Source organism: Pipistrellus hanaki, assembly GCF_964339955.1.
Source record: "Pipistrellus hanaki genome assembly, chromosome: 5".
NCBI lineage: Eukaryota > Metazoa > Chordata > Mammalia > Chiroptera > Vespertilionidae > Pipistrellus > Pipistrellus hanaki.
Genome location: NC_140507.1, coordinates 1,755,541 through 1,780,662, shown reverse-complemented (window position 1 = coordinate 1,780,662; position 25,122 = coordinate 1,755,541). Strand labels below are relative to the sequence as shown.

General features: G+C 67.2%; 1 protein-coding gene across 5 annotated transcripts in view; it reads left to right on the top strand.

Moving 5' to 3' along the window:
* The window catches only part of TNRC18 (trinucleotide repeat containing 18), a gene marked incomplete at its 3' end in the record, with an annotated part of 71,819 nt that extends 48,692 nt beyond the window's left edge, over positions 1–23,127 (top strand). For all 5 annotated transcript variants that reach the window (XM_084886123.1, XM_084886121.1, XM_084886122.1 and 2 more), the window contains 13 exons: positions 2,876–3,118; positions 6,756–7,132; positions 11,550–11,705; positions 12,074–12,215; positions 15,569–15,686; positions 16,472–16,547; positions 16,626–16,734; positions 17,322–17,438; positions 17,890–18,054; positions 18,460–19,703; positions 20,781–21,017; positions 21,212–21,286; positions 21,799–23,127. In XM_084886123.1, coding sequence (XP_084742249.1) covers positions 2,876–3,118; positions 6,756–7,132; positions 11,550–11,705; positions 12,074–12,215; positions 15,569–15,686; positions 16,472–16,547; positions 16,626–16,734; positions 17,322–17,438; positions 17,890–18,054; positions 18,460–19,703; positions 20,781–21,017; positions 21,212–21,286; positions 21,799–22,005 — 3,266 coding nt within the window. The remainder of the gene's footprint in view (positions 1–2,875; positions 3,119–6,755; positions 7,133–11,549; positions 11,706–12,073; positions 12,216–15,568; positions 15,687–16,471; positions 16,548–16,625; positions 16,735–17,321; positions 17,439–17,889; positions 18,055–18,459; positions 19,704–20,780; positions 21,018–21,211; positions 21,287–21,798) is intronic.
* Between the last annotated feature and the right edge of the window lie 1,995 nt (positions 23,128–25,122).

Here is a 25,122-nt window from a genome sequence, read left to right as displayed (position 1 = left end):
GGCCCTCCCTCCTGGCCGGTTTGCCACCACCCTCTCCCCTCCACCCTCTCTCCCCTGGACTTGGGTCCCCAAGTGCCTCCCTTCCACATATTCCCCTTCTCCTCAAGCCAGGGCACCAGCTTCCAAATTGTGGGGCGCTCCCGCCTCAGCTCACACTCCGTAGAGAAGCCGTAGTCCCCTGGGTCCAGCAAGCGGCTCTTGGCCCCGGGACCCCAGACCAGGACCGGGTGTGACAGGACAGACAGGGTGTGGAGGGCGCGCGGGAGGGCCCACTGCGCATGGCGAGGGGTCTGCCCAGGGATATTTGGGTAATAGGGCCTTACTGACACAGCACTAAACCCCTAATCGGCTTGGCTTTTCTAGTGTGTCTGCTTTCTCCCCCAGCAGCCTGACCATACCTTCACCCTTGCCCCCTACCCATGATGCTTTGAATGTCTGTTTTGGTCTCTTGCATTCGCTCTCACGCTGCACTCGGACGCAAAGCGAAGGCTGGGAGTAGGGCAGACGGCGCCGCGGGTCAGAGCTGGGCCGAGCCTGGCTCGTGGGTCCGTAGGTAGGCACCCCCCCCCCGTGTCCCCCCTGCCCCTCCCTCCTCGGGGCTGCCCCCATCGGCTATGGCAGCAGCGGGTCGCTTGGCATTGATCGATCAGGTTCTGGAAAACCAAACCGAGTCACAGCAGCCAACCCCACGTACAGCGAGGAGGGGAATTTTTTGTTCCGCTTGGTTTTTAAATAAAAGTTTCTCTGCATTTTCCTGCCTTTCTCCGTTGGGGCTTTTCCCCCCGCCCTTGGCGAGCTGTGGCCTCAGGTGTGGACAGCACCCGAGAGGCTCTTTTCTGGGTCCCCCCGCCCTGTAGCCCGGTCCCCCCATAGCCAGGGGGAGCAGCCAGCAGGGCCTGCCGGGCTCCGCGGGGAGGCGGGAGGGCCTGGGAGGCCACAGGCCTGTGGCCCCCAGTGGTGATAGGTTCACCCCCTCTTGGCTTTTGCCTCTCGAACACCCCTCCAGCTCAGGGTGCCGGGACGGGGCTGCACTGGCTCTCCGGGTCTGATGTGGGCGCTCCGACATCCAGACACCAGAGCCAGCCCTCCCCCCCGGGCCCTGCGGTGGAGACGCCCGGGGGAGCGGGTCCCGGAGCCTCCACACCTGAGCAGCTGCAGCAGGGAGGCTGGCCCCTGTCCACCCCGATCCCCAGCCCGGCCAGCCCCCACCGCCACCCCAGGGGACCTGATGTGGGGGACCCAGGCGCTGCCGAAAGTCTGCCTACACTTAGCCTGCTTTGCCGCTGTGGCCCGCTGGGGCGGAGACAGAACGTGACGTCCGCACTGTGAATGGACCGCAAGTGTGCACTGCCTGCCTGCCGCCCGCCCGCCCGCTCCATCGCTTCATCCATCGCTCCGAGCCCGCCTCCCCCCTAACGCATCTCGCTCTGCCTCCCGCCTCTCCGCTCCCTTCCCGATCGCTTACCCTCATCACCCCCTCCCGCGCCCAGGGGTCACTCGGCAGAAATGAGGCTCCTTCCGATCAGCCCTTCCTCGGCCCTGTCGGCACCCACATTCAGCCGCTGGTTGCACTCAAGTCAGCAGGCGGCCTGGGGCACTGGCAGGAGAACATGGGATTGGCCCGGCCCAGACTGGCCCGCCCCAGGCACCACCTCCGCGCCCCCTTGCCTGGCCAGAGGCCCCCAGGGACCCTCAGGCACCCGGAGCTCTGAGCAGATGTGCGCTCGGGCAGGCCCCTCGGGGGCTCTGTCCCCACCTGCCCTGGGTCAGCCCGGGAAAGTCAGAGCGAGCTGTGTCTCTAGACTGACTCGTGGTGGAGGTTCCTATGTAGGAGCGCCCCACCCCTGCCTCTCAGCCCGTCACCTCTGTCCGCACAGCCTGGGAGGCAGGGCCAGGTCCTGGGAGAGGCACAGTGGTCAGCGGTCACCAACCAACCGGTGGTCCGTGAGGTCCGAAAGGTTGGCGGCCGCTGGTCCATCCAATCGTCAGCTGGAGACACAGGTGCTTCCTTAGAGTTCTCCCACAATCCTGGAGGCAGGACAGCCAGCCTGCCCCGGGTTTGAGTCCTCTCTGCCTGAGCACTTGAGCCCCTGGGCCCCCGTCTCCCGGTGCAGAGCAGCCCGCCTGCATCCTTGGCCTGTCCACCCCTCCCCCGTGGCCCAGAGGCGTGGCTGGCCCGTGGCCCCCTCCATGGCGGGAGTTTCCACAGGACAGGGCGGCTCTGTGCGTGTCTAATTCTCTTCGTGCCTGCACGGCGCTTGCACCTACAGGTGTGCTGTCCTGCTTGGACCCTCCCTCCCTGGGGTGGGCTGGAGGGTCACCCTGTGCTCGGATAAGAAAGTAGGGCTCTGGGCAGGCCAGGCACTTGCCCCAGGTGTCCCAGAGGGGGTGGTATGGGAGCCAGCTTTGGACCCCAGAGCCGCTCAGGGCTTCAGCCGTGGGTGCCCCCTACCCCCAAGAAGGAGCCAAACTCCACCTCCTCCTGCCGCCAGCCCCAGGCCTCCGGCTGCCCAAATCTCCCGCCCCTCCTCCCTCCTGCGGCCTCCGCTGTCCTCTCCTCTCCTGCCTCCTTCCTGAGCCTCACGGGGTGTGTGTGTGCGTGTGAGACCGTAGAGCGCTGTCTGCAGTCCTGTCCGTGTCCTCCCACAGCACACGTGCATGTTGCCGTCCCCCGACAGAAACCCACTCAGTTCCCAAAGCCGCTGCCCGCTCTGGGCCGCCCGGACGCCCGTGGCTTGGGCTCGCGTAGACGGGGCACCGGGCCGTGGGGGGACCCGCCCCAGCCGGCGAGGGGCGAGGAGCCAGGCCGGAGCTCCTGCGCGCGGGCGGGCGGCGCAGGCCCCGCCGGGCTCTGACCCCTGTTCTCTGCATCCAGATGAGAGCTCCGAGGACGAGGGCGAGGACAAGCTGGAGGACGAGGAGGACGAGGCCGGAGGCTACAGGCTGGGGGCCCGGGAGCGAGCGCTGTCGCCCGGCCTGGAGGAGAGCGGGCTGGGCCTGCTGGCCCGCTTTGCCGCCAGCGCCCTGCCCAGCCCCACGGTGGGGCCCGCGCTGTCCGTGGTGCAGCTGGAGGCCAAGCAGAAGGCGCGGAAGAAGGAGGAGCGACAGAGTCTGATGGGTAAGTGGGGGCGGTGCTGCCAGAGTGGCCGCGTGCCCAGCCTGCAGGTGAGGAGACAGAGGCCCCGGGGAGGCAGGGCAGAGCCCGCAGGGCCCCTCGGCGGGGCGGCCCTGCCCGGAGCAGAGGCTGGTGACGTGAGCCCCGGTGTGCTGTTCCCAAGGAGGGGCCCCAGAGCGGGGCAGAGTGACCTTCAGCCCAGCGTGGCCTGGCCCACCCCTCAGGTGCCACGGCAGGCAGGTCTGGGAAGCAGGCACCTCTGGTCTGCACCCGGGAGTGGGCTGTGCGGGGTCCACGACCCAGCACGGCGAGTCCAGGAGCCCACTGCTGACCCGGGAGAGATGTGGGAGCTGGCCGGGGTGGACGGGCAGGCCCCGCAGGGCAGCCGCCTGCACCGGCGGAAGGGGTCGGCTCCGCGGTTAGCCAGGCCGGTGGCCACTCCTCGTGGCCCGAGAGCGCCTTTCTCCCTGGGGCTCCCAGTGTTCCGTGGCCTGGACGTGCACAGCGTATCAGGCGTCATGGCCGTCACACACCGCGCTGCTGCAGACCCGTGTGCACGTTTCACGTGGAGCTGAGGTTGCAGCTCCTTTGGGTAAACACCCGGAAGCGTGGCTGCTGGGCCGGGTGGTGAGAGAGCCGGAGGGCGAGGAGCCGTCAGACCATGTCCCAGAGAGGCTGCTCCGAGCCCACTCCCCGGGGGATGTGCTCGGTGCCCCCGATCCGGCTCGGAGTCCGTGTCTGGGCCTCGGGGTGCCGGTGTCCTCGGGGTGCGGTGTGGGTCGCCTTGTTTGCGTTTTCCGAGGACCCACAGGGGGCATCTTCTCAGGCGCTCCCTGCCCACGGGATGACTTCCGTGAAGCGCCTGCTTTCTGGTCAGGTTGTTTGCTTTCTTGATGTTGGTTTTAAGAGTTCCTGACATGTTTTGGATAGCAGTCCTTGATCAGTGGTATCTTTTGCAGATATCCCGCCCCGTCTTGTCTTTTCATTCTCTTGGCGACGTTTTTTGCGAAGCAGAATTTTTTAGATTTAATGAGGTCCCGTTTATCAGCTCTTTCTTTCCTGGGCTGTGCTTTGGTGTCGTGTCCAAAAATTCCCCCAAAGCCCCCTAGGTTTTCTTCAAGGTCGTTTTCTAGAAGCTTTATCGTTTTGCATCTTACGGTCTGTGATCCGTTTTGAGTTGCTTTTTGTGAAGGGAGTACGGTCTGTGTGTGTTTTTGCTTTGTTTTTGAAAAATATATTTTTACTGATTTCAGAGAGAGATGGAGCGAGAGAAGCTCATCAATGATGAGAGAGAATCATCGATTGGCTGCCTGCTGCATATCCCAACCCTGGCATGTGCCCTGACCAGGAATGAAACGGTGACCTCCTGGCTTTTTGTGGTGTGTGTGTGGTTTTTATTGCGTGTGGATGTCCGGCTCATCTGTTGAGAAGACCGTCCTTTCTCCCTTGTCACAGCTCTTGGACTGTGTTTTGGGGTCTGTTTCTAGGCTCCACGTTCTATCCCGTTGCTTTCCCTGCCTGTCCTTTCGCCAGCACGGCCCTGACCTGACCACGCAGCTCTGCAGGAAGCTCTGCAGGAAGCCTGGAAGTCGGGTGGCAGCAGCCCTCAGACTGCTGCTCTGTTTCCGTGTCCACCTGGTGACCGCGCCTTCCGTCTCCACAGAAACGTCAGGATTAGGTCGTCAGAACCCACACACTGAGCTCTTAGGCTGGGGGCTGGGATTGCATTGACGCCGTGATTAAGTTGGGAAGTCCCGGACGCCCTGACAATAGCGAGTCTCCGTGGCCGTGAACATGGAGTGTCTTCTGTGTCTGTCCCGGTGTTCACGTGGCCTCTGTTCTTCGTTAATATGGAACCTTACGTTGATTTGTGTGTGGTTTTTTTTGGTGTGTTGAATCAACCTGGCATTCTTGGGGGAATTCCTGTTTGGTCAGGATGCCTCATCTCTTTTCTGTGTTTGTAATTGTCACGTCTCCCGGGCGGGTTAACCGTGCTCCTCCCGTGTAAAGGAGCGGCTTCTGTCTGATGTCATTAGCGTGGCCGCCCGGCGCGTGGCCCCTGTTTATGTGGCTTCTCCTCCTCACCCTCTGACAGTCGAGCTCTCTGTGTCGTCCCTCTTCTGTCCCCTTTTCCTCCTCTAAGCCTCAGGCTGTGGGCGGAGACAGGAGCCCGTGGTGCTGGGTGGGAGTCAGGACGTGGGCCCTGCTCCCAGCCCTGGCGCCCTTTCCCTGTCTCACCCCGGCACTCTGGCAGGGACCGGTCCCTCTGTCTCAGGCCATTCATGCCCCCCCCTCCCCATCTCAGAGGTATTTGTCTTCTGACCCCCCGCCCCCAGCTCCAGTCTCTCCTCCTGCAGGCGTGTCAGTCTCGCCATCGCCTGCCCCTGCGCAGTGACTGCAGTTTTCTGCACATCTGGGCTGGGGGGCGGGGCGGCTGCGGCAGGGGGGTCCTTCCCTCACCCCGGCAGAACAGCAGCCTGTTTTAGGGCCGCATCTAATCATCCGTGAAAGCCCCCAGCTGCCTGCCTGTGCGGGCGGTCTGTTAACAAAAGATGAATTAGCGGGATCATTAAGCTTTGCAGTGGCTCCTTCCCATAAGTGTGCCCGCCCCCGCCCGCCCGGCCCTCCGCGGGCGCCGCTGTCCACCCTGGGCCGGGGCGCTGCCTGTGCCGGGCTTCGGCCGGCTTCTCGGCTCACGGGCCGTGCGCGTGTCTGCTCTGGCTGTCACCGCCATCCTGTCCCCGCACAGCCTCCAGCACAGTCCGCAGCAGGTCCCCAGCACGGTCCCGGCCACCGCGCTGGGCAGCTCTGAGCCCCACGAGTCGGGCTCCAGGAGGTCTCGGTCGGGGAGCTGTGTCCTGGGCTGGAGCAGCGGGCCGGGCAGACGGGGATGGAGCGGGCGTGGTGAGGGCCATGGTGATGGAGGCGAGCACACAGACTCCCAGGGCCACGCCCAGGTCCTCAGTGCAGTCCCGGGCGGAGGCCCAGGCGGAGGCCGGGGGAGGCGGCGGCGGAGGGGCCGGCAGAAGCGAAGGCCGAGGGGCTGCTGGGAGCTCAGTGGCCTTGCGGTCAGAGCCTGAGCCTCCGGGCTGGCCTCGCGGGTCTGGCTCAGGGCTGCCCCTCAGGGGTAGGAAGGGGAGGGGCGGGCCCTGAGTTGAGAAGCGGGGCCGGGCCCCAGGGTGGCGTGGGTTCATGTGAGCCACCCCTGTACAGGGAGTGGTGCCAGGGACTCCCGGCTGGGATGTGGGTCCGGGGCGGAGGAGGGCCCCGCTGGCCGGGGATTTCGCCCGGGCTTTCCCGCCCGCCGCCCGGGAGTTGGTGTCCTGGGGGCCCAACCCGCTCACCTGTCCCGGCTTCTGGTTCCCACGGGCACAGGGCAGGGGCGTCCACACTCCGGGTCTGAGGCTCTTGGGGAGCGGGTGGCGGCAGCCTGGGCGAGGGCGGGCAGGGCCTGCCGTCGGGGCATGCCGCCCGGTGAGCCCTCCGGCTCCTCCGCCTCAGGCTCCTCCCTGGAGCGGAGAGGGCTCCGCGGGCAGAGGGTCCTCGGGAGGGAGAGGGCCGTGGCCTCGGGCGGAGGCCAGGCAGCGGGCGTGGGAAGTGGGCCCGGAGCCGTCCACAGCCCCTCCTCGTTCCCCTCCAGGCACGGAGCTGGAGTACCCGGACTCGGAGAGCGAGGTGAAGGTGCGGAAGCGATCGCCGGCCGGGCTGCTGCGGCCCAAGAAGGGCCTGGGGGAGCCGGGCCCCGCCAGCCCCGGCAAGGCCAAGGCGGCGGCGGAGAAGGGGCGCAAGGCCCGCCGGCTGCGCGGCCCCCGGGAGCCGGGCTTCGAGGCGGGCCCCGAGGCCAGCGACGACGACCTGTGGACGCGGCGGCGCAGCGAGCGCATCTTCCTGCACGACGCTGCGCCCGCCGCCCCGCCCCGCCCCGCGCCCGCCGCCAAGCCCCGCGGCGCCCGGGCCGGCCCGCCCAGCCCCCGCAAGGACACGGCCCGCGCCCGCGACCGGAAGGACCCCCGGAAGGTAGGACTCCGTGCCGTCCCGGGAGGTGGCCCCGGTGTCTGCACAGGCCCCAGCCGGCCGGGCCTCCCTCCCCGCACAGGCCTCTGCCCGCGACTCAGTGACAACCAGACGTGTGTGTGCGTGTGTGTGTGTGTGCATGTGTGTGTGAGTGTGTCTGTGCATGTGCATGTGTGCGTGTGTCCGTGTGTGTGTGTCTGTGCGTGTGCATGTGTGCGTGTGTGAGCATGTGTGCGCGTGCGAACATGTGTGTGCGCATGCATGCACATGTGTGTGTGAGGGGCGTTGACCCCAAAGGAAACGGCAGTTATCAGACGCCAGACCTCCCTCTGTGAGGCGGCGCCCGCAGTGCCTCTCCTGGCGCTGAGATCCGCCCAGAGCTGCCCCAGCACACGTGGTAACACACGATGTGCTAAGGTCCCACGGCACAGCCATGTGCCATGCGGCGGGGTTTCTGCCGGTGACAGAGTCCCAGGCACTGCCGTCCATACCGCTGTGGCTTGTGGAGCGCCCGGGCCCAGAGTGCCCAGACCCAGAGCGCCCATGGGGGCCCAGAGCACGGGCCCAGAGCGCCCATGGGGGCCCAGAGCACGGGCCCAGAGTGCCCATGGGGGCCCAGAGCACGGGCCCAGAGTGCCCATGGGGGCCCAGAGTGCCCAGGCCCAGAGTGCCCATGGGGGCCCAGAGTGCCCAGGCCCAGAGTGCCCATGGGGGCCCAGAGCGCTCATGGGGGCCCAGAGCGCCCATGGGGGCCCAGAGCACGGGCCCAGAGCACCCATGGGGGCCCAGAGCACGGGCCCAGAGTGCCCATGGGGGCCCAGAGTGCCCAGGCCCAGAGTGCCCATGGGGGCCCAGAGTGCCCAGGCCCAGAGTGCCCATGGGGGCCCAGAGCACGGGCCCAGAGTACCCATGGGGGCCCAGAGCACGGGCCCAGAGTGCCCATGGGGGCCCAGAGCGCCCATGGGGGCCCAGAGCATGGGCCCTTTCCGCTCGGCTGCCAGGAGGCTGGTGGCAGGTGTCCCCTTCAGGGGCCGCGTTCAAGGCTCCGGCCAGTGGGCTGCACCTGGGGCCTCCGCCCGGGCCTGGAGGAAGCGGGGGGCAGGAAGGGGTGAGGCGAGGCGGGGCCGCAGCTGGGTCACTCCCAGGCACCTCGGGGCGTGCGCACCCCTTGCTGCTCGTCCGCTGAGGCTTCCGGGCTCGGGCAGGAGGGCTGGTGGACGCTGACGGCCTCACCCAGGCAGCCGGGGGGGGGGGGGGGGGGGAGGGGCGGTGCCTCCTCCGGGCGCCCCGGTGCGGGTTTGTTGGCGAAGGAAACCTGGGTTCCTTCCTCAGACTCTGACCCTGAGGCGGGTGGGCGCGGAGCCCCTGGGAAGGCTCAGCCCAGGTCGCCCCTCGGGGACGCCCCCGGCCCCGGGCACCTGTGCCCCGGCGCTGCCCTCGGGAGTCCCAGGCCCAGGTGTGCGGACTCCGCACAGCGCAGACCCGGACAACACTGTGCGGGCATTTATTATAGAGGACACGGCTCAGGGGCAGCCCGCACAGAGGCGCAGGCCAGGGCAGGGGGCGAGGCCACTGCCACCGCAGCCCCCATCTCCCCCCTCCCGCCCACCCACAGGGCGCCGCCCTCCGGCACCTCTGTGCTCACCCGGAAGCTCCCACCCTCGGGCGTTTGGAGGCTCATGACATGGCCGTGACCCCCCACGATCTCGGCCTCCAGCCTCGCTCCTGGCCCCAGAGCAGGGACCAGGAGTGGCCTCACGGGCCCCGGAGACCCAGGGAGTTCCCGGGGTTCGGGAGGGGGCCACAGGGCGCGGCCAGCGTGTCTCCCGTCGGCTGGGCGCTCAGGCCCACACGCCGTGGCTCCCAGCAGCTGCGCGTCCCTGATCCCCGAGGGCCCCACGGGCGGCCAGAGCGCATTGTGGGCGTTCAGCCACCGGCCTCGGCTCTCCCGGCGCCTCTGGTGGGAGGGCAGGCTCCCCAGCCTGTCCCGGGCGCAGGAAGGGGGCCAGAGCAGGCGAAGGAGTGGGCAGCAGGAGAAGGCAGACTCGAACCCCGTCACCGCGTGCTGCTTTGGACGGGCTCCGCGTCCTGTCTGCAGGCGTGCGTTCTGGTCGTGGTTCCCTGCAGAGCTGTCGTCGTGCTTTTTACAATGAGTGTTTCTGAGCGGCCGGACAGCAGCCCCCTCTGGCCAGCCCGGGCCCCGCCGCCTCCGCCAGCCGCCTGCCGCTGCTGGTTTGGCGGGTGGTGGTCTGGGCTGTTGCGATGCCCGCAGCAACCCACACCCATCTGTGCACACTGTCACACATGGAGCCTTCCTCCAAAAAACGGCCAGGCTTCCCCGACGGGCAGCCAGTGACCAGTCCCACTGATGGACCAGCAGGCAGAGCAGGCGGACGGAAAGCCCTGTCCCTCCCTCCTTTCCTCTCTCCCTCCTTTCCATTCTCTCTAAAAAAAATAAATGGAGAAATATCCTCTAGTGAGGATTAACCAAAATGTATTCACTCAGGTATAACTTCTTTTTTTTAAGTACTTTTAAAAATATATATTTTATTATTGGTTTTTTACAGAGAGGAAGGGAGAGGGATAGAGAGTCAGAAACATCGATGAGAGAGAAACATCGATCAGCTGCCTCCTGCACGCCCCCTACTGGGGATGTGCCCGCAACCAAGACACATACCCTTGACCAGGATTGAACCCGGGACCCCTCTGTCCGCAGGCTGACACTCTATCCACTGAGCGAACTTTTTGTATGTTTTTTTTAAATATATTTTATTGATTTTTTACAGAGAGGAGGAGAGAGGGTTAGAGAGCTAGAAACGTCGATGAGAGAGAAACATCGACCATCTGCCTCTTGCACACCCCCTGCTGGGGATGTGCCCGCAACCAATGTACATGCCCTTGACCGGAATCGAACCTGGGACCTTTCAGTCCACAGACCAACGCTCTACCGCTGAGCCAAACCGGTTCCGGCTGTATAACGTTTTTTATGTCACCCCCCTTCCCTCGGGCGCTCAAAGACGTGCTCCCCGGGATGAACTGCCAGATCACAGATGTCAGAGAGAGGAGGGGACACCCACGTTAAAGACGCTCCTTGACCCAAGATGAGCGTCAGACAGAAACCATGTGTACACAGACCTGTACATACTCCCCAACGCGGGCGGAGCCGGCTGCCTTTCGTCCCTGTGACGTTCCGTTTGTCCCTTTTAATGCTGCTGCTTTGCATTCCGCTCCTTGCTGTTGTCATAGTAACATTTGCCCAGTGTTAGCTTTTCTCTCTCTTCATATTCCACCTGCTCAGTCCTTTGATGTGGTGACCCCGCCCCCACCTCCCTGCTGCCCACGGCCGCCCTGGATCGCTCCTGCGCACGTGCCCTGTGTCCCTTCCCGGACAGCGTGTCTGCGGGGAAGGGCCCTCCGCTGTGACAGCTGGACGGCCCCAGGCGCGAGGCATTGCTGTGGCTGTGGCTGTAGCTGTGGCAGGAGCTGTGGCCTGAGGATGTGGCCTGGGGATGTGGCCGGGGACTGTGGCAGGGGCTGTGGCAGGAGCTGTGGCCTGAGGATGTGGCCTGGGGATGTGGCCGGGGACTGTGGCAGGGGCTGTGGCAGGGGCTGTGGCTGTGGCAGGGGCTGGGGCTGGGGCAGGGGCTGGGGCTGGGGATGGGGCTGGGGCTGGGGCTGGGGCTGGGGCTCGGGCTGGGGCTGGCATTGGGTTGTTCCAGCCGCTGGCTCTGATGGTGAAGCTGTGCACAGCATGTGCCCTTGGGCCACGTCCAGTCTCCCCAAGGGGCCTGCCCGTTTCACCAGCGGGGGTGGGGGTCGAGTTGGGGGTAGAGGGGGGCGTGGAGGGGGTGTGGTCTCCCTGGCCCCGGGGCTGGTGGGCGGGAAAACACCTCCAGGAGGCGTGGGCAGCGGTGGCCCGCTCTCCGCTCCTGCCAGGCGGCCCAGGCTGGCCGGCCTCTCCGCTCCGGCGCCTTCGGAAGAGCGAGAACACAGGTGCCGTTCGGGCGGCTGCTTGGGACGCCCGTGCGGGGCCGGTGGCAGCTGCTAAAACTAAGAGGCCCCTCGGTGTTTGCCAGGCACACCGGCCGGGGGTTGCCAACGGGACTTCTGGTAGATTTCCATCTGTGTCTGAACAGCCCGCTGCGTCTTACAAAGCACTGTGTCCGCACAGCCCTCGTGCTCACGGGGTGTGCGCTGTGGAAGGTTCCGGAAGGGCTCTGTGATGCACGCACGGACGCTCGGACACGCCCGGTGCTGTCCTTTGGAGACACGAATCCGATGGCCCGGAACACGCCGCCTCGGCGTCACCAGTGCGGCTGCCATTGGCACGCCGGGGGCGCCCGGGGCCCGGCCGCGGGGGAGGAGCCAGGCGGGCCCCCTCCCTGCCCGCCCCCCACAGCCTCTGTCGCTCCCTCCACAGAAGAAGAAGGGGAAGGAGGCGGCACCCGCAGCCGCCCTGCCCCCGCCCCGCACGCCCGTCCTGCCCCCCGAGGCCCGGGCCCCGCACGCCGGCTCCCCCGCCGCCTCCGCCAAGAGGAGCAAGGCCAAGGCCAAGGGGAAGGAGGTGAAGAAGGAGGTGAGCTCCAGGCCGGGCCACGCGGGTCCCCGGGTCCCCCCGCGGCTGCGTGCCTGTCCCGCGCACAGACGGTGCGTGCGGGTGTGCCTGCCCCAGACGCCGGCTAGCCTCCTCGGGTCCGTCGCAGATGGGGCAGGCTGCCTCAGTTTCCCCAAGGAGGGCCCCGCGGCGCCTGTCTTGATGATGAGCCCAACTCAGTGCCCGGCACTGGGCGTCCGCACTGAGCGTGCGAGGTCCCTCTGTCCTCCCTCGGCCTCCGGGTGACCCGGCGGGGACACACGGGACAGGCCCACACCGCTGCTGCCCGGCTGCCCCAGCTCCCAGGGCAGGCCGGCCGTCCTCAGCCCGTCCCGCGTGTCCGTCCCCAGAACCGGGGCAAGGGCGGCGCGGTGAGCAAGCTGATGGAGAGCATGGCCGCCGAGGAGGACTTCGAGCCCAACCAGGACTCCAGCTTCTCCGAGGACGAGCACCTGCCGCGCGGGGCCGCCGCGGAGCGGCCGCTGACGCCCGGTGAGTGCACAGCGCCGCGTGGCCAGGCCTGCGGTGCGGGGTGCGGGGCTCCCCTGGGAAGGTGAGGGGCCTGCGAGGGGCAGGGGCCGAGAGGGCACCGCTTTGCGGTGGACAGAGGAAGCCAAGGCCTGGGCTTGGGGGGCCGCGGGTGAACGAGGCCTGGGCTCGGGAGGAGCAGTGAGTGAGGCCGGGCTTGGGGGTGAGCAGTGAGTGAGGGCTGGGCTCAGGGGGCTGCGGGTGAGCAGTGAGCGAGGGCTGGGCTCAGGGGTGAGCAGTGAGTGAGGCCGGGCTCGGGGTGAGCAGTGGGTGAGGCCGGGCTCGGGGTGAGCAGTGGGTGAGGCCGGGCTCGGGGGTGAGCAGTGAGCGAGGGCTGGGCTCAGGGGTGAGCAGTGGGTGAGGCCGGGCTCGGGGGTGAGCAGTGAGCGAGGGCTGGGCTCAGGGGTGAGCAGTGGGTGAGGCCGGGCTCGGGGTGAGCAGTGGGTGAGGCCGGGCTCGGGGTGAGCAGTGGGTGAGGCCGGGCTCGGGGTGAGCAGTGGGTGAGGCCGGGCTCGGGGGTGAGCAGTGGGTGAGGCCGGGCTCGGGGGTGAGCAGTGAGTGAGGGCTGGACTCGGGGGTGAGCAGTGAGTGGTGAGCGAGGCCGGGCTGGGCTGGGGAAGAGCCTTTCCCAATCCCTGAGGCCTGTGGCTTCTCCGGAAGGAGAGGCCGCTGCGGAGGTCGCCCGTGGGGGCGGGGCAGCGTGGTCAGGGGCTCCGAGTCTCTCAGCCGCGTCGAGAAGGGACTGCGTGGTGCCGGGGCAGGAAGTCCAGGGGGGCTGTGGCCAGGATCCAGCGAGGGCTGTGGAGCTCTGAGGGCAGCGGGAGGAGGGGGACGGAGGGGAGGTGGCATGTTAGGGGCACATGTGGAGCAAGAGGAGCACTTGGGCCCCCATCGGGGTGCAGTGGTCAGCGGCCGCCGTGACGCGTCTCCGTCTCTGAGGGGCAGAGCTGGCCCGGCTGGGTTTGCTGGCGTGTTTATGGGATGGCCAGGCTCCCGGGCGCATGGACCACTTCGCTCCTCTGCACCGGGGGCTAGCCAGTGTGTGCTCACGGCGTGTGCTAGAGGAGCCAGTGTGTGCTCACAGCGTGTGCTAGAGGAGCCAGTGTGTGCTCACGGCGTGTGCTAGAGGAGCCAGTGTGTGCTCACGGCGTGTGCTAGAGGAGCCAGTGTGTGCTCACGGCGTGTGCTAGAGGAGCCAGTGTGTGCTCACGGCGTGTGCTAGAGGAGCTAGTGTGTGCTCACAGCCGTGTGCTGGGGCTCAGGAGCCAGTGTGTGCTCACAGCGTGTGCTAGAGGAGCCAGTGTGTGCTCACAGCGTGTGCTAGAGGAGCCAGTGTGTGCTCACAGCGTGTGCTAGAGGAGCCAGTGTGTGCTCACGGCGTGTGCTAGAGGAGCCAGTGTGTGCTCACGGCGTGTGCTAGAGGAGCCAGTGTGTGCTCACGGCGTGTGCTAGAGGAGCTAGTGTGTGCTCACAGCCGTGTGCTGGGGCTCAGGAGCCAGTGTGTGCTCACAGCGTGTGCTAGAGGAGCCAGTGTGTGCTCACAGCGTGTGCTAGAGGAGCCAGTGTGTGCTCACAGCGTGTGCTAGAGGAGCCAGTGTGTGCTCACGGCGTGTGCTACAGGAGCCAGTGTGTGCTCACGGCGTGTGCTACAGGAGCCAGTGTGTGCTCACGGCGTGTGCTAGAGGAGCCAGTGTGTGCTCACGGCGTGTGCTAGAGGAGCCAGTGTGTGCTCACGGCGTGTGCTAGAGGAGCCAGTGTGTGCTCACAGCCGTGTGCTGGGGCTCGGGAGCCAGTGTGTGCTCACGGCGTGTGCTAGAGGAGCCAGTGTGTGCTCACATCGTGTGCTAGAGGAGCCAGTGTGTGCTCACAGCGTGTGCTAGAGGAGCCAGTGTGTGCTCACGGTGTGTGCTACAGGAGCCAGTGTGTGCTCACGGCGTGTGCTAGAGGAGCCAGTGTGTGCTCACGGCGTGTGCTAGAGGAGCCAGTGTGTGCTCACGGCGTGTGCTAGAGGAGCCAGTGTGTGCTCACGGCGTGTGCTAGAGGAGCCAGTGTGTGCTCACGGCGTGTGCTAGAGGAGCCAGTGTGTGCTCACGGCGTGTGCTAGAGGAGCCAGTGTGTGCTCACAGCCGTGTGCTGGGGCTCAGGAGCCAGTGTGTGCTCACAGCGTGTGCTAGAGGAGCCAGTGTGTGCTCACAGCGTGTGATAGAGGAGCCAGTGTGTGCTCACGGCGTGTGCTGGGGCTCAGGAGCCAGTGTGTGCTCACAGCGTGTGCTAGAGGAGCCAGTGTGTGCTCACAGCGTGTGCTAGAGGAGCCAGTGTGTGCTCACAGCGTGTGCTAGAGGAGCCAGTGTGTGCTCACAGCGTGTGCTAGAGGAGCCAGTGTGTGCTCACTGCATGTGCTAGAGGAGCCAGTGTGTGCTCACAGCCGTGTGCTGGGGCTCAGGAGCCAGTGTGTGCTCACAGCGTGTGCTAGAGGAGCCAGTGTGTGCTCACAGCCGTGTGCTGGGGCTCAGGAGCCAGTGTGTGCTCACAGCGTGTGCTAGAGGAGCCAGTGTGTGCTCACGGCCGTGTGCTAGAGGAGCCAGTGTGTGCTCACAGCGTGTGCTAGAGGAGCCAGTGTGTGCTCACAGCCGTGTGCTAGAGGAGCCAGTGTGTGCTCACAGCCGTGTGCTAGAGGTGCCAGTGTGTGCTCACGGCCGTGTGCTAGAGGAGCCAGTGTGTGCTCACAGCGTGTGCTAGAGGAGCCAGTGTGTGTTCACAGCCGTGTGCTGGGGCTCAGGAGCCAGTGTGTGCTCACAGCCGTGTGCTAGAGGTGCCAGTGTGTGCTCACAGCGTGTGCTAGAGGAGCCAGTGTGTGCTCACGGCGTGTGCTAGAGGAGCCAGGTGTGTCCTCGGGGCCATGTGCTGGGGCTCAGGGGCCAGGTGTGTGCTCACGGTGTGTGCTGGGGGCTCGGGGAGAGTGGAGGCCGGTGAGGCCTCAGGCCTCTGGCGGCCAGTTGGGCTGTTTTCCAGCAGAACAGATGGCTTCGAGGACGGCAGGTGGGAGGGCGGCTGATAGGCAGCAGGGTGCTGACGACCCCAGGCCTCATGCCTGGCCTCAGGGTGCTGGTCTTGGGATGGGGAGGGGCGGCGTGAGCAGACTGCATCCAGTTCGCACCCACATGGGCCTTTCCAGAAGTGCCTGCATGCACGTCCCTGCACTGGCCTGTCCGGGCACACGTGCGTGACACTTTCCCGCAGGGCACTGGGCGGCCTGGGGGGGCTGGAGGGAGGGGGCAGGGAGGGACGGAGGTTCTGAGCTGCCTCCGCCTCCGCAGCCCCGCGCTCCTGCATCATCGACAAGGACGAGCTGAAGGACGGCCTGCGTGTGCTCATCCCCCTGGACGACAAGCTGCTGTACGCCGGGCACGTGCAGACCGTGCACTCGCCCGACATGTGAGTGCGGCGGGCGGGGTGGGGGAGCGCCCGAGCCCCAGGCCTCACCGTCCTGCGGCCGGCCCGTGCAGACCATGCACACCGGGCCCGTGCAGACCGTGCACGCTGGGCCCGTGCAGACCATGTACACCGGGCACGTGCAGACCGTGCACTCCGGGCCCGTGCAGACCGTGCACGCCGGGCCCGTGCAGACCGTGCACGCCGGGCCCGTGCAGACCGTGCACGCCGGGCCCGTGCAGACCGTGCACGCCGGGCCCGTGCAGACCGTGCACGCCGGGCCCTTGTAGACCGTGCACGCCGGGCCCGGGCAGACCGTGCACGCCGGGCCCGTGCAGACCGTGCACGCCGGGCCCGTGCAGACCGTGCACGCCGGGCCCGTGCAGACCGTGCACGCCGGGCCCGGGCAGACCGTGTACGCCGGGCCCGGGCAGACCGTGCACTCGCCCGACATGTGAGTGCGGCGGGCAGGGTGGGGGAGCGCCCGAGCCCCAGGCCTCGCCGTCCTGCCTGCGGCCGGGCTCCCCTCTGAGCAGCCCCCCGGAGGAGCGGGCGGATGGAATGGTGCCCGCTCGCCGGGGGACAGTCCTCTCGGAGGGGCAGCAGGTTTGGGGCTCAGCGGGGAGGGCAGGGGGCCAGCGGGCCGGCTCGGACCTGCAGCCCCCGGTTGTACAGATGAGGAGACTGAGGCCCAGAGGGCATCCTGGGAGGGGCCCTGGTGCCGGCAGGGCGGGAGGGTCCGGGGTCCCGCCTCTGCCCGCCCACCCACCCTCGCCCCGGCCTTGCAGATACCGAGTGGTGGTGGAAGGGGAACGCGGGAACCGGCCCCACATCTACTGCCTGGAGCAGCTGCTGCAGGAGGCGGTGAGGGGCGGCGCCGAGGATGGGGCGGGGGGCGGGCTGGTCTGGTCACCGCCGGGTGCTCAGTCCCGGGCCTTTCAGATCATCGACGTGCGGCCGGCCTCCACACGCTACCTGCCGCAGGGGACCAGGATCGCGGCGTACTGGAGCCAGCAGTACCGGTGCCTCTACCCGGGCACCGTGGTCCGAGGTGCGTGTTCCCCCCCCGCACTCCCGCTCCGCCCACGTACCCGCGGGCCTCCTCCCCCCGCTCCGCCCACGTGCCCGCAGGCCTCCTCCCCCCACACCCGCTCTGTCACGGGCTGGCCTGTGACTGGGCGCTCACCCGGCTGTCGGTGGTCGGCCCGGGCGCTCTGCCCCTGCCCCTGCCCTGTCCCTGCCCTGCCCCTGCCCCTGATCTGCCCCTGCCCTGCCCCTGACCCTGATCTGCCCCTGCCCTGCCCTGCCCTGCCCCTGCCCCTGCCCCTGCCCTGCCCCTGCCCCTGATCTGCCCCTGCCCTGCCCCTGCCCCTGATCTGCCCCTGCCCTGCCCTGCCCCTGCCCCTGCCCTGCCCTGACCTGCCCTGCCCTGCCCTGCCCCTGCCCCTGCCCTGCCCTGACCTGCCCTGCCCTGCCCTGCCCTGCCCTGCCCCTGCCCTGCCCCTGCCCCTGATCTGCCCCTGCCCCTGCCCCTGCCCTGCCCTGCCCCTGACCCTGATCTGCCCCTGCCCTGCCCCTGCCCCTGATCTGCCCCTGCCCTGCCCTGCCCTGCCCTGCCCTGCCCTGCCTCTCCCACAGGCTTGCTGGGCCTGGAGGACGATGGGGACCTCCTCACTGTGGAGTTCGACGATGGAGACACCGGCAGGATCCCCCTCTCTCACATCCGCCTCCTGCCTCCCGACTACAAGATCCAGTGTGAGCGGTCCTGTGCCCGCCGCCCCAGGCCCTCCCCCGCCCCCATCCTTCCCTGCTGCCCCCGGGCCCTCCTGCTGCCCCCCAGACCCTCCCACTGCCCCCAGGCCCTCCATCTGCCCCCAGGCCCTCCCCCTGCCCCCAGGTCCTTCCCCCAGCCCCCCCCCACTGCCTCCAGGCCCTCCATCTGTTCCCCAGGCCCTCCATCCGCCCCCCAGGCCCTCCCCCTGCTCCCAGGCCCTCCCCCTGCTCCCCCTGCCCCCCCTGGCCCCCCCTACTGCCTCCAGGCCCTCCATCTGTCCCACAGGCCCTCCGTCTGCCCGCAGTCCTCCCACTGCACCCCAGGCCCTCCATCTGCCCCCAGGCTTTCCCACGTGGGGTCCGCTCCTTGGTGTTGTCGCCCCTGCCCTCTCTGCTCTGAGGCCAGGCCTGACCCCTTCTGTCCTGCCTGCAGGTGCTGAGCCATCCCCGGCCTTGCTAGTGCCCAGCGCCAAGCGCCGCAGCCGGAAGACCAGCAAAGACACCGGGGACGGCAAAGACGGGGGTGCACCCGGGTCCGAGGAGCCGGGGACCAAGGCGCGAGGGCGCGGGCGGAAACCCAGCACCAAAGCCAAGGGTGGTACGTTGGCAACGGGTGTGGGGGCTGGCTGCACATGGCTCTTCACAGAGACCCCCACAGCTGGGGAGTAGCTCAGGGCACGTTCATGTCAGAGGCAGAGCCAGGTGTGTGTGAGTGCTCCAGGTGTGAGTGCTCCAGGTGTGTGAGTGCTCCAGGTGTGTGTGTGTGTGTGCTCCAGGTGTATGAGTGCTCCAGGTGTGAGTGCTCCAGGTGTGTGTGCGCTCCAGGTGTGAGTGCTCCAGGTGTGTGAGCGCTCCAGGTGTGAGTGCTCCAGGTGTGAGTGCTCCAGAGCCTGCAGGAAAGGCCTTCAGGCTTCAGGCTGAGCGGAGGCTCCCGTGCTGTGGAGCCGGCGGGCGGGCGGCGGGCTCTGGGGCTGGGCCTCCTCTCACCTGTCGCCTCCTCCAGACAGAGCCGCCGCCCTGGAGGAGGGGGGCCCCGCGGAGGAGGCTCCCAGCGCCCCGCTGGCCCTGGAGCCAGTCAGCACCCCGAGTTCCAAGAAGAGCCCCCCGGAGCCTGCGGACAAGCGGACCAAAGCCCCCAAGGCGCGCCCAGCACCCCCCCAGCCCGGCCCCGCGCCGCCCCCGTTCCCCGGCTGCCCGGCTCCCGAGCCCTTCGGGGAGCCGCCGGCCCCCGCCCCGGCCCCCGCGCCCGCCCCCCTCGCCGCCGGGCCCGTCACCATGGCCGCCACCCGCCCCAAGCCCAAGAAGGCCCGGGCCGCCGAGGAGCCCGCCGGCAAGGGCGCCCGCAGGCCCGGCGAGGAGGCCGAGCTGCTGGTCAAGCTGGACCGCGAGGGCGTCATGTCCCCCAAGAGCAAGAAGGCCAAGGAGGCGCTGCTGCTGCAGCGCGAGGAGCCGGCCGGGCGCCCTGACAAGGGCCTCCTGGGGCGGGGCGGCTACGCCCCGGCCGCCGGCGACCTGGCCCCGGAGCCGGGCGCCGGGCTCCCGTTCGAGGCCTCGGGGGTCCCCAAGAGCCCGGACAAGGCCCAGGCGGAGCAGGACGGGGCCGAGGAGTCCGAGAGCAGCAGCAGCAGCAGCAGCAGCGACAGCGGCAGCGGGAGCAGCTCAGAGACTGAGGGCGAGGAGGATGGCCAGGCCGGCGGCCGCGGCTGCACCGCCTCCAGCTCCAGGGCCTCCTCCTCCTCCTCCTCTTCCTCCTCCTCCTCCTCTTCTTCCTCCTCCTCCTCCTCCTCCTCCTCCTCCTCCTCCTCCTCCTCATCGTCGTCATCATCATCGTCCTCATCGTCGTCCTCGTCGTCCTCGTCCTCCTCGTCCTCCTCCACCACGGACGAGTCTTCCTGCAGCTCCGACGAGGAGGCGGCCCCCGCCCCCGCGGCCGGCACCCCGGCCCCGCCCGCCCTCCCGGGCAAGGCTCCCAAGCCGGCCGGCAAGGCGCGGCCCGCGGCCCACTCCCCCGGCGGGAAGGCGCCCCCGCCCCAGGCCGCCCCGCCGCAGCCCCCGCAGCCCCCGCCGCCCAAGGCTCAGGCCGGGCCCGGGGCCAAGAGCCGCCCCAAGAAGAGGGAGGGCGTCCACCTCCCCACCACCAAGGAGCTGGCCAAGCGGCAGCGCCTGCCCTCGGTGGAGAACCGGCCCAAGATCGCCGCCTTCCTGCCGGCCCGGCAGCTCTGGAAGTGGTTCGGCAAGCCCACCCAGGTAGGCCGCCTGGCGGACACGCAGACCCGGCTCCCCGGCGCCCGCCTCTGGGCCCGGGACAGGCGTCTGCTGTCCTGCGCCCCCCGGCGGAGCTCCTCCTGTGTTAGCACCCGCCGCGTCCGCCCCGTGGTGTGGCTGAGGCTCTGCTCTGCGGGGGCGGCTTCAGGTGCGGCTGGGTCCAGGGGTTTGAAGGCGTCCTCAGCCCCTCTCCGACCCGTGCTCCCGGCCTCAGTTTCTCCGTCCCAGCAGCCCCCCCTCCTGGGGCAGCAGGCGCTTCCAGTGTATTCTCCAGCGCAGACAGGACAGGGCCTCCTTCCCGGCTCACGCCACAGTTGGTGCAGTGCCTTGGCTTGGGTTCTGAGCCCCTCACGGTGCCAGGAGGAGGGTGGGGGTCAGGATCAGCCAGACCACGTCCTGTGCCGGTGCGGGGGGTGGCTCCGCGGGGGGAAGGGGGGGTGTGGGAAGGGCAGAGCCTTTCAATGCCGGAGACATACTGGGGTCAGAGATGAGCTGGCTCAGCAGCCGCCGCGGCCTCTCACCCAGAACCGGCTCTCGCTGGGCCTAGAACGGAGGAAATGAGCCACTGTGGGCACAGCGGTCAGTGTCCTGGACGTCAGAGCCGCCCCCAGGGTCCGGGGTCCCGGGAGGAAGGCCCGCTGGGTGCGGAGGAAGGCAGTGTGCGGGTGTCTCTGATTTAAGCACAAAGGGTGCACTGAGCCCTGCGAGGAGTGGCCTGCCTCGGGTGATGTCAGTGCTGTCCGAGGGGTACGGGCCCTGAGGCTCAGCCCGGGGGCTCTGGGCCCCCCTGAGGCAGCCACGGGCTGAGTGATGTGCTGTCGGGGCCCAGCCACGAGCCCCTCTCCCACACCCCGGGGCTCCTGTCTGCCGGGCCCGCAGCAGGCGTGGAGTCTTTGGGGTTAGGGTTGGGCCGGGGCTCCAGGTCCTCAGCACAGGCGGGGTGGGGGGTCCCTGTCAGAGCCATGGGGGGCCGCTTCCCCTCACCCTCCTAGGCCCGGGGTGAGGGGGCGGAGGCGGAGGGGGGGCAGCCGCTGCCCTGACCCCCCCCCGTGCCCGCAGCGCCGCGGCATGAAGGGCAAGGCCCGCAAGCTGTTCTACAAGGCCATCGTGCGGGGCAAGGAGACCATCCACATCGGCGACTGCGCCGTGTTCCTGTCGGCCGGCCGCCCCAACCTGCCCTACATCGGCCGCATCCAGAGCATGTGGGAGTCCTGGGGCAGCAACATGGTGGTGCGCGTCAAGTGGTTCTACCACCCCGAGGAGACCAGCCCCGGCCGGCGCCTGCACGAGGGCCAGGTGGGCGCGGGGGCGGCCCGGGGGGGTGAGGGGGCCGGGGGGGTGAGGGGGCCGGGGGGGTGAGGGGGCCGGGGGGGTGAGGGGGCCGGGGGGGTGAGGGGGCCGGGGGGCGGTGAGGGGGCCGGGGGGGCGGTGGGGGGCAGCCGGGGGTGGGGGCGGCGGGGCCCGGCTCACATGCCCGCGTCTGCCTGCAGCACTGGGACCCCAAGTCTGGCCGCAGCCTCCCGGCCGCGCTGCGGGCCTCCAGCCAGAGGAAGGACTTCATGGAGGTAGGAGGGCGGGGGGGGGGGGGGGGGCATCTCCTCAGACCTCGCCCCGGCCAGGGCGGCCCCGTGCCACCAGCCTCAGCAGCTGTGTCTGTCTGCCTGCCACTCAGTGTCGGGTCTCTCATGGTGTCATTCCCCGTCCTGTCTGTCTGCCTGTCTCTCTGTGTCTCATTCTCTGTCTGTCTTTGGTCACTTGTGTTCTGTGTTCGTTCGTTTGTCTCTCGGTCTCCCAGTCTCCTGTCTCTGTCTCAGGCTCTGGGTCCCTCTAGTCCTGCCCTCCCTCTCCGCGGTCCCTCTGGGTCTCTGCTTCGGGGTCGCCCTCTCGGGGTCTCTGCCTCAGGGTCTGTCTGGGGGTCTCCCTCTCGGGGTCTCTGCCTCGGGGTCTCCCTCTCAGGGTCTCTGCCTCGGGGTCTGTCTGGGGTCTCCCTCTCGGGGTCTCTGCCTCAGGGTCTCCCTCTCGGGGTCTGTCTGGGGTCCCTCCTGGCGGCCTCGCTGACGCCCCACCCCGCCCACAGCGCGCGCTGTACCAGTCCTCGCACGTGGACGAGAACGACGTGCAGACGGTGTCGCACAAGTGCCTGGTGGTGGGTCTGGAGCAGTACGAGCAGATGCTCAAGACCAAGAAGCACCAGGACAGCGAGGGCCTGTACTACCTGGCCGGCACCTACGAGCCCACCACCGGCATGATCTTCTCCACGGACGGCGTGCCCGTGCTCTGCTGAGCGCCAGTGCCGCTGCCGGCGGGCCTCGCGGTGCCCGTGCGAGCGTGCCACGGACACGTGTGCATGCACGTGTGCGCACGCATGTGCACACGTCTCAGCCCCGCTCCCCCCGCTCGGTGCCTGCCAAGAGGGGGCCGCTCTCCGCGATCGGGGCTCTGCCCAGCCCCAGCTCGCCGCCCTCACCGGGAAGCTCGTGGCCAGGCCGGGGCCCGCACGCCCGTGCCTCAGATGGAGGACACTCTGTGGACCCGCCAGACCTCGCTCTGCGGTTCCTGCCGCCGTGGGCCCGCCCTCAGCCTCCCGCCGTGGGCGGGGCGGCCCGACGCCCACCGGCCTCACTGACCGGGCCAGGCCTGCGCGGGCACCTGCCAGGGACGGCCCCCACCCTCTCAGGATGCCCTGGACGCGGGGCAGAGCCAGGCGAGGGCGCCCGAGCATGGCCGAGCGCCAGGCGGAGGGGGCTGCGTGCCCGGAGACCCCGGCCAGGGCCACCCGCCTGGCACGGACCTCACACTACAGACAACCCCATGGTGCTGAAACCCTGGCGGCCAGCCCGAGGGAGGCGGCATTCTTACCTGTACAGTTTTATTGTACCGAGACGCTCCCCTGTATGATACACCCTTAAACGGAGTCCACTTTTTAATTATATATAAAGATAAATATATATAAATATATATAAATATAAACTTTTTAAAACTGTGAAAAATAGCTATGAAATTATAAAAAAAAAAAAAAAAAGCGAACCTTCTGACGTGCAGAATATTATTTTTATTTCCTGTTAGATTGTGAGTGTCCAGCACCCAGCTTCACGGGCCCCCCTTGTCCCAGCACACCCCGTCCCCCGCACCCCCGCCCGCCCGGCAGGTGTACTGTACACCCCCACAGGGAGGAGGAGGAGCAGAGGCTGCGGCCAGCGCCCAGCTCGCCGGAAGCACTTAGCAGCCCGCCCGGAGGCGGCGCTGTCCAGACAATCTTAAGGGAAAGAAAAGCCAGACTTCGGTTCTGTCGTTTGGGGGAATTGTTTCATTTGTTCAGTTTCTTTTGGAATTTTGTTTGTTGGCGAATTCTGTGTGATCTTTTTCATAAAAAGCAAAAAAGAAAAGAAAAAGCTGTAATTGGAAAGCACGTTGTCTGGATGGTTCCTTTCGGGCTGGCGGGCTCCGGAGGGGGGGTGGGCGGTGCGGGGGCGGGGATGGGCTCCGCGGGGGGAGGGGGGGCGGGCTCTGGGGAGGGTGGGGGGGCAGGGAAGGGGTGGGGGGGCGGGGACGGGCTCCGCGGGGGGGTGGGCGGGGAAGGGGGGTGGGGGGACAGGCTCCGCGGGGGGCTGGGGGGGCGGGGGGCAGCGCTGGTCGTTCGGGGCACAGGAGCGGGAGTCACTGGCCACGGCTCTCCATGGCTAACGGAAGGGGAGGAGGAGGAGTGCCAGTGCACCCGGGTTTCCCTCGGGGAAAGCAGGCGTCACGGCTCCTGCCGGCCTATCAGGGCGGGAGCTCTCCGCCAGGGCGGGAGGGCCTGCGTTTTCTATTTATTTATTTAACATATTTATTTATTTTTTACAGAGAGGAAGGGAGAGGGATAGAGAGTTAGAAACATGGATGAGAGAGAATCATTGACCAGCTGCCTCCTGCACACCCCCCCCTGCAAGGCACATGCCCCCGGCCAGAATCGAACCGGGGACCCTTCAGTCCGAAGGCTAACGCTCTATCCACTGAGCCAAACCGGTTTCGGCTTTTTATTTATTTTTTATTTAAAAAAATTTTTATAAAAATATTTTATTGATTTTTCACAGAGAGGAAGAGAGAGGGATAGAGAGTTAGAAACATCAATGAGAGAGAATCATCGATCAGCTGCCTCTTGCACACCCCATACTGGGGATGTGCCCACAACCAAGGTATATGCCCTTGACCGGAATCGAACCCGGGACCTTTCAGTCCGCAGTCCGACGCTCTATCCACTGAGCCAAACCAGTCCCGGCTATTTTTTATTTTTAATGATTTCAGAGAGGATGAGAGAGAGAGAGAGAGACAAACTTCAGTGATGAGAGAATCATTGATCAGATGCCTCCTGCACACCTGCTACTGGGGATCCAGTCCAAAACCCGGGCATGTGCCCTGACCGGAATGGACCCAGAGCCTGCAGCCTGAGAGCAATCTCTATCCACTGAGCCACACGGGCTGGGCTCACTTCTCCTCACTAACATTTAAAACAGCTCCCAGCTGGGCTCACACCGGAAGACATGCTCTGAGCTCTGCGGGGTGGGGGTGGGGTGGGGTCAGGAAGGCCCTGGTGCTGGCGCTGCCACCCTCCTGTCCCTGAGGTCAGGTCCAGCCGGACCCAAGTTCCTGCCTGACAACCAGTCACATAACCATGGCGCTGAGGCTGGCTGCCCCACGGCCGCATCACAGGGAACAGGAGGCGATTAGCGGTTCAATGATGGCGAGAGTGACCGGCCCTAACCAGGACCCCAATAGGAAAAGCCTGTCCCTAACCCTAACCCTAGTGCAGAGCCATGACCATGACCATAGCCCCTAACCCTAACCCTAACCCTAGCCATAGCCATAACCCAACCCAAACCCTGTCCCTAACCCAACCCAAACCCTGGCCCTAACCCTATCCCTAACCTAACCCAAACCCTGGCCCTAACCCTATCCCTAACCTAACCCAAACCCTGTCCCTAACCCTATCCCAAACCCTGTCCCTAACCCTATCCCTAACCCAACCCAAACCCTGGCCCTGGCCCTAACCCTATCCCTAACCCAACCCAAACCCTGGCCCTAACCCTAACCCTATCCCTAACCCAACCCAAACCCTGGCCCTGGCCCTAACCCTAACCCTAACCCTATCCCTATCCCCAGCCCTAACCCTAGCCCTAACCCAAACCCTAACCCTAACCCTAACCCTATCCCTAACCCCAACCCTAACCCTAGCCTAACCCAAACCCAAACCCTGTCCCTAACCCTATCCCTATCCCTTAACCCTAGCCCTAGCCCTGGCCCTGACCCTGACCCTGACCCTGACCCTGGCCCTGACCCTGACCCTGGCCCTGACCCTGACCCTGACCCTGGCCCAGGCACCCTTAAGGGAGCAGAGCGGCTGCCAGGCTGTCGGGGGAACCCT